Source organism: Mastomys coucha, unplaced genomic scaffold (genome assembly GCF_008632895.1).
Source record: "Mastomys coucha isolate ucsf_1 unplaced genomic scaffold, UCSF_Mcou_1 pScaffold21, whole genome shotgun sequence".
NCBI lineage: Eukaryota > Metazoa > Chordata > Mammalia > Rodentia > Muridae > Mastomys > Mastomys coucha.
The window spans coordinates 187,250,772-187,267,721 of record NW_022196904.1 but is presented as its reverse complement, the minus strand read 5'-3'; the positions used below and the strand labels follow the sequence as shown (position 1 = coordinate 187,267,721).

The following is a 16,950-nucleotide window of genomic DNA, read 5'->3' as shown; positions in this document are numbered from 1 at the left end:
GGAGGAGGAAGAGAAGGAGGAAGGAAGGGAGGGAGGGGGAGGGAGAGAGAAGGAGAGACATAAAGAACAGTCCCTAGGAGCACCCTCTGTCCTCCATAGGCATGTTCGCAGACACACTCACAAATGTCCAGGCTCATGTGCCGATGCACACAGTATTCTTGCGCACACAAGCACTGCACATGAAAACATCCGAAGTTCTTGCAGCTTTTGCAGAATCTGATGTATTCAAATCAATACACTGAAATGTATTACTTATTTAAAGCTCCATTTGTACAAAGTTTACTAACAATATGGAGTACAGAAAAGTATTTCCATTGCTTACAGCCTTGTCTCTGACTTAAATACAGAGTGTCTATAAATGAACATGGGAAAATTACTGGATTCTTTCAAATAAAGAAATGAGCACCTTGGGTGCAGCAATAAATATACAATACGAGAGTCAAGCTCAGGAGTTAAAGAAGCACAAAGCAGACGAGGTGGCACTGCATAACGAAGACACCCACTGTCGAGAAGGCAGCTTCTGCATTGTATTAGCCCAGTCTAGCAATATGGATTTAAACCAAAACCCAGAAAAAGCTGCTCTAGTCCTCTACATTAGTCCAAGCCCTGAAGAAAAACCCTGCTGACAGGCAGCCTATGCACGCCTGTCCAAGGGCTCTTACTAAAGCACAATTCATTCTTAAGAGGCTGTAAGCAGGAACTGGAGAGGCAGCTTAGGAGTTGAGAGCACTTGATCATCTTACAGGACTGTGGTTCCATTCCCAGCACCCACAAGGCAGCTCACACAATCTATAACTCTAGTTCCAGGGCATCTGATGCCCTCTTCTGGTCTCCTAGGGCACCAGGGCACCAGCACTCATGTGGTAAACATACTTACATACAGATGCCTAAACACAGTTCTTTAAGAACCAATAATCAAGAAAACTGGAAGCGAATGCAAGAGCCATCAATACAGACAAAGAAAACTAGGACTATGGTCCTGCCATAGAATACATAATTGTGGTGGAGTGAGCGGACTGAATTTAAAGGGACAGTACAGGGCAATTCAAATAGAGTGGTTTATTTAAAAAAAAAAAAAACTTGTAAAACCGATGAAATATGGAACCACTAACATTAACTATGAGATGCCACAGGATCAAGTGCACACCCATGGGCAACTGTATAGGCACCCACACTGAACTACACAGACACTGAAGCCTGACACAGTGATCCCTTAGGGATGGAGACTGTGCATTTGGGAAAGCAACAGAAGTCAGTCTGGTTTTGTTCATTATTTTTAATGGTGTCTAAGAAGTGTGTATGCATATGCATATGTAAGTTCAGGTTTTAATTATGTGTATAGGTGTGTTGTGTGCAAGTGGGTGTTTGTGTATGGAGGGGTGGGTTTGGTGTGTGTGTGTGTGTGTGTGTGTGTGTGTGTGTGTGCAGGTGCCCACTGAGGTCAGACGTGATAGATCTTCTGTAGCTAGAGTTGCAGATGATTGTGTGATTGTGAACCATTTGACACCAATGCTGAGACTTGAACTTGGGTCCTCGGGGAGAGCAGTCTTAAGCACAGAACCACCTCTGCAGCCTCTGGTTGTATTATTTTTAAAAAACACACTCAACATGAGGGGATTAAAGATTATTACTTTGACACTTCAGTGTCAGATAATAATATATTTGCTATATTATCTCTGGTCTTGCTCTGGATATTCTTGTTTGTCTGTTTTCATTTGTAAAAGTGCGACGCAACTCACCTGTCCTGGAGAACAGAGGAAACAAATGCACACAGCACTCACTTAAAACTGGGGTCCCATCTTGAGCGTCTCTGTCCTACTTGGATAGAAAAGCAGGCAGGCACACCCCAGATTCCAAAGATCTGTGCTGAAGATCTATCTCTTAGTTCTAAACGGTTTATGATCTGAGAAAAACACTCATCGAAAACTGCTGTCTGCAGATTCATATCCATGTGTAACTTGTCTGCAAGTCTGCAGGCATTGCTCACATGGTGAACAGGGCTGCAACTGAGGACGGATGGAAGGCTCGCAGAAATATGACTCCCTCTGTTGCCTGCTCCCTGTGCCTTTTTGTCCTCAGAACTCCCAGAGCCTCGTTTCATCAACACAATAATTCCACTATTATATAATGGAATAACGCTCCGCCAACAGGACTCAGGGGCCTAGAGCAGACAGTGAAACACAGGGTGGTTAGGTGTCCAGAGATCTGCCCCACCTTTGTCTATGTGTGCTTCCAAGAACAGTGAAGCCGCAGCTCTGGGTTCTAACTCTCTGAGTTCAAATTCCATCCGTGTGGCTTTGGTTTCCTCATTTCTACAACACGAGTGGCAACAGCTAGTCCCTAAGGGTGTCAGAGGATTAAGCTGGCAATTACTGAGAGAGGTGTCTGAATGTGGCCAAATGTTCAGTGGCAGCCAGCATGACCATGACAGTGCCTGTGTGTCTTGCTACCACTTCAAGTATCAGTTCAACTATCAGAACGTGGGCGTGAGTTGGAGAGCTGGCTCAGTCGGTAAGGTGCTGAGGAGGTATGAGGGCTCGAGGGCCATCCAAAGGACCCATTTCAGAAAGCCAGGCATGGCCATGCTTATAACCCTGGTGCTGGGAGGCAGAAACAGAAAGATCCTCACTGGCCAGTCAGCCTAACTCAATGATCAAGTGCCAGGTAAAAATGAGCATCTGCCTAAAAAAGAAAAGAAGAGAAAAGAAAGGAAAAGGAAAGAAAAGAAAAGAAGAGAAAAGGAAGAAAAAGAAAAAAAAGATGACATCCTAAGGAAGAACCCCAGAGGCCAACCTTTGATTTCCACACACACACTCACACACACACTCACACACACACTCACACACACACTCACACACACTCACTTACACACACACTCTCACACACTCACATACACATACTCACACACACTCACACACACACACTTACACACACACTCTCACACACACTCACACTCACACACACACATACACTCACACATATACTCACACACACTCACACTCACACTCACACACACTCACACACACACTCACACACACTCACATACACACCTACACACACTCACACACACATACTCACACACACTCACACTCACACATACACTCACACAGACTCACACACACTCACACATGTGCACGTGCACACACACTCATACTCACACACGTGCGCGTGCACACACACACAGAGATGCACAGATGCACATATGTATGTCTACTCATGGGATGAGAGCTTGCTACAAGGAGAGCTATCAATACATAAATTCTAGGATAAAGTCTTAATATCAAAAGAAACAAGAGGAGGAGGAAAGAGGCTGAGAGAGGAGATGGTTCTAGCCTGTGACTGGGCAGTCTTGTGTAGTAACGGTGGCCCTGGAATGAAGTGTGACCAAAAGTTCTCCAAACCTTTCAAATTTGGTTTCTGTTCTGAACTCTGCTGTATGGGCCTGGGCCTGGCAGGATCCTAACTTTGCCAACTGAAAACCTGTGCAAGAAATTTCACACAAGCATCCAGATACCAGAGCACTCAGCCGGATCCAACCCTGCTGGCCTCCTACATAGCATGAGCTGCCCTCAGAGCCCAAGCCTATTCCCCAGGGCCAATGGCCGCCCTGCCTCTCCCTCACAAATGTCCTCCGCCACTCACTCATTCCACACAGATGTCCAAACGCACACTAGCTCACTAGATTTTCAATCATGCCCTCAAACTTCCATGTGATGAACTTATAGTGTGATAAGATAAATAAAGCAGATTGAGAGTTACCACCTGTGCATAAAACAGCAAAATGGACACATGAAACACTGTGTTGTAGAAAAAAAAAGGAAATCCACTCTTCCAAATTAGATGTCCAGGTAGCATTAAAAGTTATCACCCTCTTCAGAAACACCACTGTTCCGTTTCCTTTCGTTTCATTTCCTTTCCTTTTGTTTTGTTTCATTCTGTCTCCCCAGAATTGACTGAAAGGTGGGAAGTAATGAAACTTGTACCCATTGCTCCTGACTGCAGGGCCAGAGTCCAGCTCCTAACGCTAACTTCACTTCTCCTGCTCATCTTTATTTCTGGTTTGGATAAAAAATTGCCCCTGTCCCACTGCCCTGGTTATCTTTACCTGTCACTTTGATAAGCCCTAGGGTCACTTAGGGGGAGAACAACTGAGAAATTCCTGAGATCAGATTGCCCTGTGGCCAAGTTGGGGATTATCTTGATAATTGCAGGCAGAGTCAAGCCCAATGCAGGCAGCGCCCCCCTAGGCAGAGTCAAGCCCAATGCGGGCAGCGCCCCCCTAGGCAGAGTCAAGCCCAATGCGGGCAGCGCCCCCCTAGGCAGAGTCAAGCCAAATGCAGGCAGCGCCCACCTAGGCAGGTGGGCCTGAACACCTTAAGAAAGGTAGCCAAGTATAAGCTGGATTCCCAGCCAGGCAGCAAGCAGCACTCTGCGTATTTCCTGCTGTACTAGACTACAAGACTGTAAAGTGAGGTCCTGGGTCAGAGGTCAGAGGTCAGAGGTCATGCTGTGTGGAACAGCAAGCAGGCTTGCCTTCAAGTTCTTGCTCTGAGTTTTGTTTTGTTTTGTTTTGCTTTTGAGACAAGGTTTCTCTGTGTAGCCTTGGCTGCCCTGGAACTCACTCTGTAGACCATGCTGGCCTAGAACTCAGAAATCCACTTGCCTCTGCCTCCCCAGTGCTGGGATTAAAGGTGTGTGCCACCACCGCCCGGCTTGCTGAGTTCTTGCCTTCAGTTTTCTTGGTGATGGACTGCAATGTGGAGATATAAACTGAAACAAGTCCGTTTCTCCCCCTCAGTTGCTTCTGGTCACAGTGTTTTATCTCAGCAACAGGAACTGAACAAGAACACAGTCGCTGCATTTGCAACCAGCTTTTAGGGGCACGGGAAGTGGCTGGTAGTGGTGCACCCTTTTTATCCCTGCACTTGGGAGGCAGGCAGATCTCTGTGAGTTCAAGGCCAGCCTGGTCTACATGGTGAGTCCAGGACAGCTGGGGCTATGTAGAGAGACCCTATCTCAAAAACAAGAGGGGAACAGACATACCAGGGCATCTTCATGGGCAGTACAGGCAGGAAGGTCACTTTCTATAAAAAACACAAATGCCAATGTGGACCTCGTGCTTTCCTGTGCTCCCCGCTTCACCCCGGAAAGATCCACCTAAGCCCTTGAGAGGAGAGTCCTGACATCCTGGACCTCAGAATCCCTCTGTGTGCTGCTGCAGGCCTACAGGACCAGCAGGCCCTCAGCTCCAGGGGCGGAAACTACACGCTGGCTCTTTTGTGACTGTACCACATTTTTGTACAGTATGTTGTTTTAGTAGAAAATGGAAAGAACACCCATCAGATAGAAAAGCAGTCACAGCACTGAGAGAGAAACAGCAGGATTCTCCATTTGCCACCAATAATCTGTGACAAGAAAACAATGTTTCTAAAATATACAAGTAAATGTTGCCAAGAAACAAGAGAAAAGTTTTCCAGCAATGATGAGTATGTGAATGCGAGCCAGGGCAGAAAAGTCTGAGAAACCAAAAATATAAAATCAGGAATTTCATGAAAATACCTACCATTCATTTTTAAAATTCCCCACAACCACAGAAATGAATCACAGAAACTCCTGAATCCACGCAAGCCCCCTTTACAGATTGCTATTGGGGAATCAGGGAGGGGGACACAATTTGTCCCCTCCTCAGAGGGAGCTCTCAGACTAGCTCAAACCAGCTGTTCTTAGAGAAGACAGGTGTGTTCTGCATCCCTGGGCTTCTGTGTACAGCAGTGGCAGACTTGGTTCATGCCCCAGAACTTTTGAGAAAAATAAAAACAAAAATTTTAAAGGAATTTTTTTACATAGCATAAGCCTAAAGGCTTGAATAACTGTATGAGAACTACTTTGGCCATAAAGCAACAGAAAACCACTTCCAACTAGTTAAGGTGTTGGCTCCCCAGGACAATCCGAAACCGGAGCTGGCTACACAGAATTAAACCATGCCATCCTGGTACTGTCCCTGTACAAATTTTAATAGCCTCAAGTGACAGTCTTCCAGTCCTGGGCCAGGGGCATGTGTACAAGGAGGCCACAATGCACCTATGTGGAAACAGGAAAGAACTACAAAGAGCCATGGATTTAAACTCCTGTATTAACATGCATAAAAACCACCAAGCCTGTACTGTATGTCTATTGCTGCCCAATCTCCTGTTGGTCAGACGGGAAGGATAGGGCGAGGGTGAAGCAGGACAGTGGTGTTATCAGAAGAAAAGCAATGTAGAGTCAGGCACTGCGTCCACCTTAAGGTCCCAGCTGGAAGGACGGCACAACATGCACGTGCTGTTTGCCAAAGCTACACCGGCCAAGCACTTTGCCCAAATGGGATGGGAAGCCCTGCTGAAACAGAAGTGGCTTCTCCCAGTGCCTCTGACAATGCCTTGTAATTCTCCAACTGTGCTCTGAGATTTAATGGAAGAGGGCTGCTACCATGCCCCAAAGAAACTATTTTGGGAGGCTAAGTTTGTGCTCAGTTAACCAAAAGCTTGTCTTTCAGCAAGGAGCCCTGGGTTCAGTCCCCAGCACGCACGGATGTAAGCAGGAGGGTCAGGTGTCCAGGCCTCTCAAGGCCGCACAATGAGTTGGAGGCTAACATGAGCTACATGAAACCATGTCTCAAAACAAAACACTATTTTCGTTCCTGAGTTCCAACAAGGTTTCCCAGGAAACCCAGCTATGCTCTCAGTCCATTATGAGGTATGCTTGTTTATACATGAATTTTATTTTCTGCCCCCACTCCCATCAAGGCCAGCTTCTCCCTTGAGTAGCAAAAGGCTAGGGAACAACACTTCACTTACAATCTCTCATAACCCTGAGCTGGGCTTAACATCAAAAGCCACAGAAAGGGAACGAAGTCAGAGGAGGCCTGAAGACAGATGGAGATAAGGGCCGTGGGGCCCGCCCAGTCTCTGGAGGGCAAGTCTGGAGCAGCCCTGAGGCTACGCTGCGGCCTCCTCCTTCCTTCTTGCACCCTTGCAGCAGGGAAGGATGAAAGGCCTTTACCTCTACTGCTCTCAGACCCATCTAGCTCCCCATCTCTTTCATATGACACCACCTCAGAGATGTATCTAATCAGAGCCCAGATCCACCCACTATGCGGGTCTGGGCTGAAAGACAGATTGCATCAGGACCTCTGGGGCCCTTTAGCAGCAGCTTGAGATTGCAGGAACCTGCAACTGGATGGACAAGAAGCTTCAGGGTGAGGCGGGGCTCAGATGCACACCATCCATGGTATCTAGCTCCCACCGAGGAGCCAGACTTTGGAAATTGCAACCAAGACATTGCAACCAAGATGTTGACTATATTGTCATATGCCCGCTTGTGCCCAGGCAACAGAAACATGATTGGGTACCTGGACCTAACTGGCCTGGACACTGTCAATTCTGAGTCCTTGAATATCATAATCAATTTTCAGACAAGTGGCAGAGCCAAGTGTCTGTTTGTAGCTGACCTGGGTCTTTTTCATAAGATGGGATTTAGGCCCAGACTTTCAGAATTATATGGTAGGCTGCATATAAGATTCTCAAAGGCCATCGTAAGTGTAGGAGCTATAGGGAGTCAAGGATATCAGGATGGGTAGTTACAAATTTGGGAGCTAAAAAGGACAGATCCACATCAAGTGAGAGACAAGTGAGGATAGACTGTGGTAGTAATGGCCAGGGGTTGGAGTCAGAAACACACACACACACATACACACACACACGTGCACACATGAACACACATGCACACACACATACACAAGCAGGCACACACTCACATACACATACATACACATGCACCCATGGAAGAGAAAGGATGGATTATCAGCACACAGGATGGGCTGAGCGCATGGAACATGAGAGAAAGAAAAGAATCAGGAATGAAGCATGCTTGGGCCACAAGCTATTGATAAAGACTCCTGACCTTTAGCCTGATTCTGGACATGGTGATTTTCTTACAGCATCCAAAGGGAGGGGGAGCCTGGCAGGCAGAACTCGGACTTGGGGAATTATTGGTCATCCTTGCCTGAAGATTCCCAGGCAACTCTTGCAACTCAACAAAACCTTCCACATAAAAACTTGGGTGTGGCCACATCTATAACTCCAGGGCCATGGCAAACAGAGACAGGAGGATGGCCGGAGCTCCCAGCTCACTCAAGAGTCAGTGAGAGGCCCTGTCTCAGGGAATAAGGCATGAAATGATAATGCATGACACGTAATATCAGCCTCCTCTGATATCCTCACATGTGCATGGGCATACACACACACACACACACACACACACACACACACACACGTGCAGACAAACTACACGTGAGTGTTTTTGATAAATAAAAAATACAGGGCTCAAGAGATGGTTCAGTACATAAAGGAGCTTGCCAGCAAGCCTGATCTGAGTTCCAGCCCCCAAAATCACATGGTAGGGAGAACTGACTCTCACATTGTTTTGTATCACAGATGATAATTTGATGTGCAAACCATTAACAAGTCAATCACAAAATAACCCCATGAACACTTACTACAGCCTTAGCACAATACATCAACAATCCATGAATAAGCAATTTCTGGAGTCCCCATTTGAACCCTTTGCCAAGCTCAGGGGTCTCTATCCCAGGAGTCTTAACTAGGAGGCAAAAGCCCCACAGCCTGCCTTTGGAGCTTTCCTGTAACCATGTTCCATGGGAGTGCTGCCTCAGCAATTAGACATATTTGGCTGTAAGCTGGAGTGTGTAAGGATGGCTTATCAAGTTACTGGCAAACCCTACCACATATCATAACCCCAAATTGTGTTTCTCCAAAGACACACTGCCACGTCAGGCAGGGAAATTACGTACGCTCAAACAATCGATGTGCTAACTGAGCCTCTGAACACTCTGGTCATGACGAAGTCACACTGGGTCCAAACCAAATTAGCTCCAGAAACTGGTTTTCTGCCTAATTAACTGAGCACAGCAGTAGGAGGGGAGAAAGCCACATGCAGAGAAATGAACCATGGGGCTCCTTGGCTTCAAGAAACTTACAGTCTGGTTGGAGAGTAGGCAGGCCCCAAACACAAGAGTTAATCGGCAAGACAAGAGATGGCAAGCAGGAAGGAGTGAATGGGTGCCAAAGGAACACTTTTGTTTTATTTACTGGAAAGACAAACATAACCCAAACCATGAGCTGAGCTCCAGGACCCATGTTAATTTAAAACAGGCTCCTGTGCTCAGTAAACAGAGCAGGTGCTGAAACCAAGTCAGCTCCACAAAGAAGGTTCCCATCTTGTCCCTTTATGCTAAGTAGACCTCTGCAGAGAGGCAACCCCTCCTCTGGAAGGGGTCTGAAATGCCCCCACACCCACAGATCCAAGCCCAGTGAGAGACTTACTTGCCTTGCAGAACCCAGAGCTTGCTGAACCTATTTTAAGAGAGAATCTTTTTTTTTTCCAGTAACCTTATTAAAGTCTGTGAAACAAATGTCAGGAAACACTAGCTAGCAGTGATCTGCCAGAGACTCTGCCCCAAAGCACACCAGGACCCAGCTCTGAGAGATGGCAGAGAGCCAACTGAGGCTGCCAGCCCTCCCCCACTGGCTGTGCTCATATCTTTCACACCGGAGCCAATGGCCTCTCTGAAAAGTGGGTGTGCCTGCCCAATAACCTAATCAGAGGATCACAGGACTGACCAAACTCCTGCACCGCATCAAATAAACATCCTTTGCCCACTAAACTCTAAAAGCAATATTGTAACGAGAGTGGTTTGTCAAAGGTTATACGTGTAATCCTAGCTCTGGGGAGGTGGAAACAGGAGGATTGAGAATTTGAGGCCAACCTGGGCTACATAGTAACATTCTGTCTCAAAAAGGAAAAAAAAAAAAGATGAAAGAAGTAATTACATCAGAGACTGTAATTAACAGAGATTACGAGTACACTCAAGGCCTCTGAAATAGCCCTGGAAAAACTAAGCTTGCTGGGGTAGCAAAAGCAGATGTTGTGTGTGAATTATCTCAGATGGCAAACTATGATCTGGTGAAGCAGCAGCAGCAGCAGCTGCCCCTGAAAGCCTTAAAGGTGAAGCCTTGGCAAGATCAACCCCCTCCTCTGAGTTCTGGAGCAAGGGTTCAGAGTTAAGGGAGTGAAGGGTTCAGCTTTCCAGGGAAATTTAAACCTTTTCTTTCACTAAGTTCCCCCAGAGAACCATTCTAATTACTGAAATCTGACACTAACATCTCTGTAGCTGAAGGTGACACGCACAAAATTGAGACCTTTCGGGGAGATAATTTATGGCTGTGTATCAAACGAGCAATTTTTAAAACCTCTGTTCCTTTTCTAAATTCTTCCTTCATATCTATCCCAAAAGAAAAGGGCCAGGGCGTAGGACAGAGATGTATAAAGGATCAACATGGTACTGACTGCACCCATCAGGGCAGATCACATTAAGGACTTCCCCCTATGGGTCCTTAAAGACCTTAAAAATTGTAATGACATGAATAAGTACTTACTGACTTTAGTAATTTGTGTTTTAAATAAATATGAAGCTGGAGCCACTGAACATGGTTAGGAGCAACAGTGTTAAAAAGAAATAGAAATACTAACATAATCAGAGGGAAAAGTCTAAAAGGAAATATCTCTAAAATGTGAGACCATGGGCAGTTTTCAAGCTGTCTACAATAGATACCAAGTTTATGAACTTATTTATAAATGCTATATTCTTTTAAATTTTATTTCATGGGTTTAGACCAATGGCTCAGCAGTTACGAGCACTAGCTGCTCTTCCAGAGGACCTGGATTCAGTGTCCAGCACTCACAGTGCAGCTCACAAGTGTCTGCAGCTCCAGCTGCAAGGGATCCGACAAGTTCACACAAACGGACATGCAAGCAAAACACCAATGCACACGAAATAAAAATAAATGTTTTCCCTTCCTTTAGAGGCAGAAAGGTTCAATTAAAATATGAGCAATTCTTATCCTTAAATAGGCTAAGATCTGTCATTCACAGATGATATGAATAAGATATAAATGGGGGAATTCTAAAGAAAAGAGGGTGTTGGGTTTGGGGGAGAGAGAGAGAGAGAGAGAGAGAGAGAGAGAGAGAGAGAGAGGGCGTTATTCCGTCCTAAACCTGCCTCATCCAGTGAAGGGCATTCTCACCTATCCTTTCTCTCTAATCTGGTGGTAGTCCACTCTGGTTCCATCCAAATCTGCCTATGTCCACTGTTCCCAGGGCCTGCAGCGTAACACAACTGCCAAACCCTCCTTAGTCCCTTACAGACTAGATGTCACAATGCCAGTGTCTCTACCCTAGCCAGGTTCTCTCTGTTTCTTTCAACACCAATTCTTTCCTGCACGACCTACACACATTTTTGTCCCCTTCCACCTACCATAGCTTCTCCTCTTTCAGATGCTCTATACCTCCATACGCCATCTTCCGACAGTGCTTCAAATCCCAGTTGTAGTACTTTTAATTATTGTGGACAACTAAATAAATGTACAAATGTAGAAATGTATGGCTTGAGGCAGGATGTTTCCATACATGTATACTGTGGACAGGCTCAGCTTAGTCCCTCAAAAACTCATTCTTTCACTTGCCGTTCCTTTAATGCATGCCCATACAGATGAGAACGTTTAGAATCTTCTAGACTAGCTACTTTGAAATACCCAATTAAACCACGTCAATCGTCATCAGCCTACCATGCCACAGAATGTGCGAAGTCACCACTCCTATTCAAGTGTGTCCTTTAACCATCCTCTAATCATCCTCTCTTAAATATTCAGGCACATGGTGCCTAGGGCGACCTTCCCAGGTGAGGGCACCACATTTTTTGCTAGCCTCAACATCTTACTATCACAGAGCCCCCTAGCATTTAAAAGTTCCCATAAACATGGGAACATTAAAAAAAAAAGTTGGAATCCTTCACATGTATTTAAGAGAATACTCTCAAGGCCATGTTTAAATTAACAATGAGTAGGTCCTCCTGCACCCTGCAGAAACAAAAGCTCCTGGTGCCTTGGGCCCGGTGTCCTTTGGAAATCCTCAGCACAGAGGGGAGGCACTGTCAGAAGTCCTGCTGGCTAGGCTGTGTCTTGCAAGGTTTCCACTTGCCATCAGCATTTAAGCAACAGAAAGAAAGAAAGAAAGAAAGAAAGAAAGAAAGAAAGAAAGAAAGAAAGGAAGGAAGGAAGGAAGGAAGGAAGGAAGGAAGGAAGGAAGGAAGGAAGGAGGAGGGAGGAGGGAGGAGGGAGGAAGAGAGAACACCAGCACTGTTTCCTTGTCAGGATTCAGTCTGCTTTTCCATCCCACTCTTCGATGCTCATTACACAACAAAACACCCAAGACAGAGAAACAGGAAAAATCTACCCCAAGGTAAAACTCCACACTGACTTCAAAAGGAAACCCCCAAGATAAAATTGTAAAAACTTTTGAAGCCTTTTTGCTGGGTTGTAAGACACATGCTATACCAAAATACCACCATTTTGGGTCTAGAGTCTTTTTCTTCTGGGTACAAAGGAAGTTAAATGAAGGCCTTTGTCTAGCAAAGGCACCTGGGGTGGTACCCAGGGAGCAAGCCCTAACCCCACAGCTTACCAGCAGCTGGCGGCTGTCTGCCAAGCCTTGCACAAGACACTACCACCCAGTACAGCCCTGCAGCTCCTCCTCCAATGTGTGAGAGGGGAAAGGATTAGAATACACATTTCAGAAATGTCAGAGAATGTAAAAAGGAACACATTAGAAAATGGAATGAGAGGGGAGAGAGAGAGAGAGTGAGAGAGAGAGAGAGAGAGACAGAGACAGAGACAGAGACAGAGAGAGACAGAGAGAGAGATCAGTGGGTTGGGTACTAGGTAGAGGGTATGGGGGAAGACTGAGGTAAAGGCTGATTCCTCGATCAAGTCAATGTAAATATTATTGGAAAGGGCCAGGTTGTGCCTCAGTAGCAGAATGTTTGCTTGGCTTGAGCAAAGCCCCAGGTTCTAACCTCAGCACCAGGAAATGAATGAATGAATGAATGAATGAACGAACAAACACATGGTTAGGTAAACTGAATCCTCATCAACATCTATTTCACAACCAAGTCTTTAAAGTTGTGTGTGTGTGTGTGTGTGTATGTAAGCAATGTGTGTGCAGATGCCTGTTGAGGCCAAAAGTGGATATGAGACATCTTGGAGCTAGAAGTTGCAGGCAGGTTGGAGCCGCCAAAGGTGGGTGCTGGCAGGCCAATTCTGGTCCTCTGACAGATCAGTAAATGAATGCTTTTAACTGCTAATCCATCTCTCCAACCCCCCACACATTAATTTCATATGACACAGAAACCTTCTACTCCATCGAGAAAAAAAATCTCAATATGTTCAGGAAAAATACTTTAAATTTCCAAAGGGAGGACTCTCTTTCAAGTGGCAGTCCTGGAGCAAGCTGCTTTCTTAGAAATCTGTGACAGTCATAACCTCAATGACTGACAACAAACCCCAAACACTTCTTTATTTTTACAGTGAAACATCAGAAGTAATTTAGAAACAGCTTAGCCCACAAGTTACGATAATCCAAACTTCGGAGAAATTAGGAAACAATGCGTAGAAGACAGTTTTGAAATGCGTCTGGTGATGTGCCGTGATGTGATGACACTTTCTTGAACAGAATGGAAAACAAGGCATGAGGAAGAGGCCCTGGTCTCTGGGAAAGCCATCCACCGCCAAATCTGAACATGAACCAGACCCCTTAGCCACTCACTGTACAGAAACCCAAATGATGCATGAGCCACACTTCACAAAGCTTCCTGGGCCAACTCAGACACTGTTCCCACTGTGGGATGGGTGGTTGGTTTAGGTTGACAGCATAACTCCATGTCCAGTGAGAAGATAATTCACGTTTTCCAAATGTGGTCTCCTTTGGCCTGAACTCACAGCTTTTTCCCTCCCCGTCAGCTCCCAAGGCCCACCTTCCTCCACAAGCCTATAACCTCTACCACATGGCTAGTTTCCAGGTTCCTAAGGACACAGTAGTTAGCAAACAAGATGGTGTGACCATTACCAGCCATGGCTTCTCTGGACAGAAGTGCCCACCTCAAAGGTGATGCGTGTACTCCCGAGTGGTGGCCATGGTGCATGCGCCTTCTAGAAACAGTAGGGGAAGGCACCTCGTCCCCCGCTGAGTCCCTTGCCAAGGCCCATGCTGCTTCTGCCAAGTCTGCTTTCCCACCACCTACAGGTTGTCAGTTTCCACACAAGAAAATAGGGCTGATGACCCCAGTGTGGCAACTGCTCTCATGGGATTTACAAAGGACAGGAGGGGACAATTGTGACAACTCACACTTTTGTGAGGGTCTTGCTCAGCACTGCTATAGCCCGTGATCTTGCACTACCACAGGGACTGGCTGTACACACTCTGTTAGAGTCTGCAGAGGTTACACCCTTCCTTCCCTGTAGGTAAAACTTCCAGAAAGCGTCTCCAGGGGAGAGAAATTTCAAAGCCTGGGCAGATGTTGGGAAATATACTGCACAGGAAAAAGTGAGCCTCACCTTATACTCTAGGACCCTGTAACCATGTGTGCTAAGATTCTCTTAACATGACATTTGATTTTCCAGAGAAACCTGAATTAGCACCCTAAGCCAGCAATGTCTTTACATGACACGCTGTCACTGTCCCCAATGGTGAGCCAGCTCACAGTAAACAAAACAGAGTCAGCCACGAGCACTACTCTCACCTCTCACAGAAGAGAATGTACTAGAAGGGCCCAGAAAGGAAGCAAAGTGCTGGATCCAGCCTCTGCTCGAGCTGCTACCTCGGTGTGTGACGTTGGGCAACTCGCTTAAGGCCTCTCTGGACCTTGCTCACTCACTCTCCTCTTCTGAAAGCAGATTGGGCCTAAGACGATCTAAGCTATCGACTCCAGCCCTAGAGTCCTGACATCTCAGGAGCGTACATAATTACAAGCATCCGTTTAATTGTGGGGTTGGAAGAGTGAAGAAGCGTCTAGCACATGTCAGCCTTCTTCCTACATGCCTTATTTATACCATGAGAAGTTAAGACATTTCCACCAATCAAGGTTCCAAATGTGGTTTTACAGAAATAAATTATGTTCTGATACACACACATACAACTGAGGCCTGGCCTGCTAAATAATATATAGTCAATTACACCAAGCTACCAAATCAGGAGGCAGCCTGAAATTTGACAAAATGCATCTTAAGATTTTCTACTTTAAATTATTTTGCAATTTTTAGAGATTCTGAGTAATGTAGAGGCCAAACATACTAATGGGTAACATTTTGTGATAACGTAAATAAAAAATGTATGAATTATCTCCTGCTTTGCATAATTCTACCTGTCATGAATTCATTATAAAAATATGTCTTTCATTAATTATTTCAAAAGTCTGAAGTCCAGCTCATGATATAAATATATAGAAGGAAATGGATATTCTAATAAGGCTGAGCTACCTTCTCAAGAGGCTAATTTATAAACTTCCAGAGCCTACGATACTCTAGGAAAGCGCATTAAAAATATATGTTGACACATACTTGATGGGGTAGTCTCTCAGAAAAAACAAATGTTTTCTGTGTGCAGCCCACAGGCTTTCAAAGCTGTGGGTACATGGATTATGTTTAATTTGGACCTTTCTAAATTCATTACTACTCTAGATTTCCAGTCAGCCAGCCCTGATCAAGATTATCAATCCTCATGAAAAACATTGCTTTCTAGTGCATATCAGGAGAAACAGGGTGGATAGAAAATTTCAGACCAAGAACCCTCTTTTTTCTCATCCTCGCCTCTGCTTCACTTCTCCTAAAATGAATTTTTTTTTCCTAAACAACTGCTTCAGTACCATCTCTAGTTTCCCCCTGAAACCAGGAAGGATGTATCCTATTAACGGACGCCCACAAGTCTAGCTTCTAACCCAGAACATAGAGGAGAGTGGGGGAAAGAAGGCTCAGGGCACTTCCTCATGACGATCGCCGCGGTCCAGTCGCGGAGTCCCAGAGAAGGAAAAGCTTCTCAGACAGACCATGTCCACAGCTAGTCTCCGAAAACCATCGCTCAAGAACTGACAAATGTGAGCTTGTATCATCAAAGGATTCTTTACCCCCAACAAAGGGGTGGCTGTCACTGAGAGGTCACTCACCACGATGTGTGCTGGCGACGGTGAGCGGGCATCCTTGAGCGCTTGTCTGCTCTGGAGGGTTCCTGCTTGGACATCGAGCAGTGGCCATTTCATCTGAAGATACTAGAAGCAAAGAAACAATTAATCCAGGGAAGGACAGCCTGCAAACTAGCCCACCTAAGGAGTAAGCATTATGCACTATTTACATCAGAAAGTAAGTAAAGAAATAATAAATAAATAATAAATAAATAAATAAATCTGAACACATGCAACAAAGGAAGAGGCATGGGTACGTTTTCCTTAGAGCCAAAAGACTAAATGCAGAAAATTAACATTACTGACAAGCCCAGTCTTGTCTTTGCAGGTTCAGTCACAGGGTGGCTCCAGGAAAAGGGGGCTCAGTAGCACTGCCTTGTTCAGAGGGGAGTCACGGAAGGCATGAGAAGAGTGAGGGAGGATGAGCAGACAATGGAGGAGACTGAGGGGATTGGAGGGGAGTGGGAAGAAAAGAGAGGGCAAAGGCAGAAAGCAAACAGAACCCCAGGCCCAAGGGGCCTAGAAGACCAAATGTGCTCTTTTGGGGGCCTTCGTCTTTAAAACGCCATCATCCTTCACCACCTTCACACAGCAGAGTGCGCTCAGTCATGACCAAGCACAGCATTCCTCAACCAACCCAAAGCCTGGCAAACTAAAAGCACTTCTAGGCAGCAGAGGCACACCCAGGGCACGGTGCGACCAATGTGGTCATCTCAAAAGAACGGTGGAATTCTGCAAGGTGGAGAGCATTAGCAGGAGAGAGAAATAAAGGAACAAGACAGTGTGTCCCCCTTGCCTTTCTCTGGAGCAGGAGAGGAACACAA

The 16,950-nt window shown here is 45.8% G+C and overlaps 1 protein-coding gene across 49 annotated transcripts in view; it reads right to left on the bottom strand.

Moving 5' to 3' along the window:
- Window positions 1–16,950, bottom strand: part of Tcf7l2 (transcription factor 7 like 2) — a 192,959-nt gene that overhangs the window by 101,871 nt on the left and 74,138 nt on the right. For all 49 annotated transcript variants that reach the window (XM_031390735.1, XM_031390737.1, XM_031390742.1 and 46 more), the window contains one exon: window positions 16,112–16,213. In XM_031390735.1, coding sequence (XP_031246595.1) covers window positions 16,112–16,213 — 102 coding nt within the window. The remainder of the gene's footprint in view (window positions 1–16,111; window positions 16,214–16,950) is intronic.